The following is a 1405-nucleotide window of genomic DNA, read 5'->3' as shown; positions in this document are numbered from 1 at the left end:
TATCCATGGGGTCTCCCATGACTGCGCAGAGCCAGGCTACAAAGAGGATAATGTTTCTTTATTCAGTGCCTTGAGAAAATGGTTGGTAGGACACAACCGACAAAAAAAAAATAATAAAAAGATCCACAGGCTTTAAATTGCATTAATTACACAAAATACAGTAGACTGTAAGAAATAGAGACCATGTGACTCGCACAGCCTTTATGGTAATAATTTTCATACAATAATAAAAAGCTAGTTACAGATTTATCTTTTTTACTCTTTTTTTTTTTTAGAACCTTGGATTTGCCCACACCAATTCAAACCACCTTTCCTGCGCCTCAGCCCTTAGAGCACAGCAGAGGTGGCTCGGGGAGGAGGGGGGTGATGGCAGTGCCTGCCCTCAGTACCGCGTACCCAACACGCACACACTTGTAAACACACGCCAAGGGCACCCCTGACCCCACCTCGGGGCCATCCCTTCACCCTGGTCCCGACACTGGCCTGGGTGCGGGGGCAGGGCTGGGGGTCCCAAGAGTGCATGGACGGGCTGGGGGACACCAGACACCTTTCGTCCCACCTCACCTTCCCAGACTCGTGGTCTCCTGGCTGGGAGGTGGAGGTGAGGATGATGATGGGGAACTGGGTGGGATGGTCCTTACCTGAGGAGGATGGAGACCATCTGGGGGCAACCCTGGCACAGCCATGGGATGGTCCCTTGCTTGGGTGGGATGCTCGGGTTTCCGCTGGAGAAGAGCCCAAGGCCCCAGCGCTGGGGATTAGGGTCTGACAGCGAGCTCCTGGTGAGGACAGTGCAGGGCTGGGGCGGTCAGAGAACTCCCCACAGACTTTTTGGGAGGGCACACCACGCCGCATCAGCGAGAGCTCCCTGCTGAGCATCCTCCCACCCAGCCACCCTGAAAAGAGCGTCTGAGCAGGTGGGGGCTGCAAGCTGAAGTGGTTAAATATTAGGAGTTAGAAGAGAAGTGGAGAGAGAGGAAGAGGAGGAGTAGGAGGAAGAAGGCAGCCAGCCCACAGCTGCCCTGCCCCAGGTGGGAGGCGAGCCCCTGCTGACCCAGGGCAGGGGTGATGGAGATACTCTTTGGCTTCAGGTCTGCGAGAGAAATAAAAACCCCATTGGGGCGACGGCAGGTGCGTGGAGGGGCTGAGGCCCCCAGGGTGCTGGGGTGCAGGCCGGACCCTCCCCAGGGAGAGGTGGGGTACACAGGGGAGCACAGGGTGTCACTTTTTGGCAGCGGTCATGAAGCTGTTCTCGATGCAGAGGACGACAAAGGTGTGCTGGCAGCTGCTGGCCACCTGCTCCAGCAGCTTGCCAGAGCCCAGCGAGGACGCCTGGCCGGTGGCAGCACGATCCTCCGTCCGCCACGTCTCGCAGTAGCCCTCGGGCAAGCGCCGGGCCTTCGCA

The 1405-nt window shown here is 57.4% G+C and overlaps 1 protein-coding gene across 1 annotated transcript in view; it reads right to left on the bottom strand.

Annotated features, from left to right (window-relative positions):
• Positions 1-1221: 1221 nt before the first annotated feature.
• Positions 1222-1405, bottom strand: part of COL18A1 (collagen, type XVIII, alpha 1) — a 10645-nt gene continuing 10461 nt past the window's right edge. The window contains 1 exon segment of the mRNA XM_010133077.1: positions 1222-1368. Coding sequence (XP_010131379.1) covers positions 1222-1368 — 147 coding nt within the window.

Source organism: Buceros rhinoceros, unplaced genomic scaffold, assembly GCF_000710305.1.
Source record: "Buceros rhinoceros silvestris isolate BGI_N320 unplaced genomic scaffold, ASM71030v1 scaffold33243, whole genome shotgun sequence".
In the NCBI taxonomy this organism is placed as follows: Eukaryota; Metazoa; Chordata; class Aves; order Bucerotiformes; family Bucerotidae; genus Buceros; species Buceros rhinoceros.
Note: the sequence above shows the minus strand (reverse complement) of the source record. Positions and strands in the feature narration are given on the sequence as shown.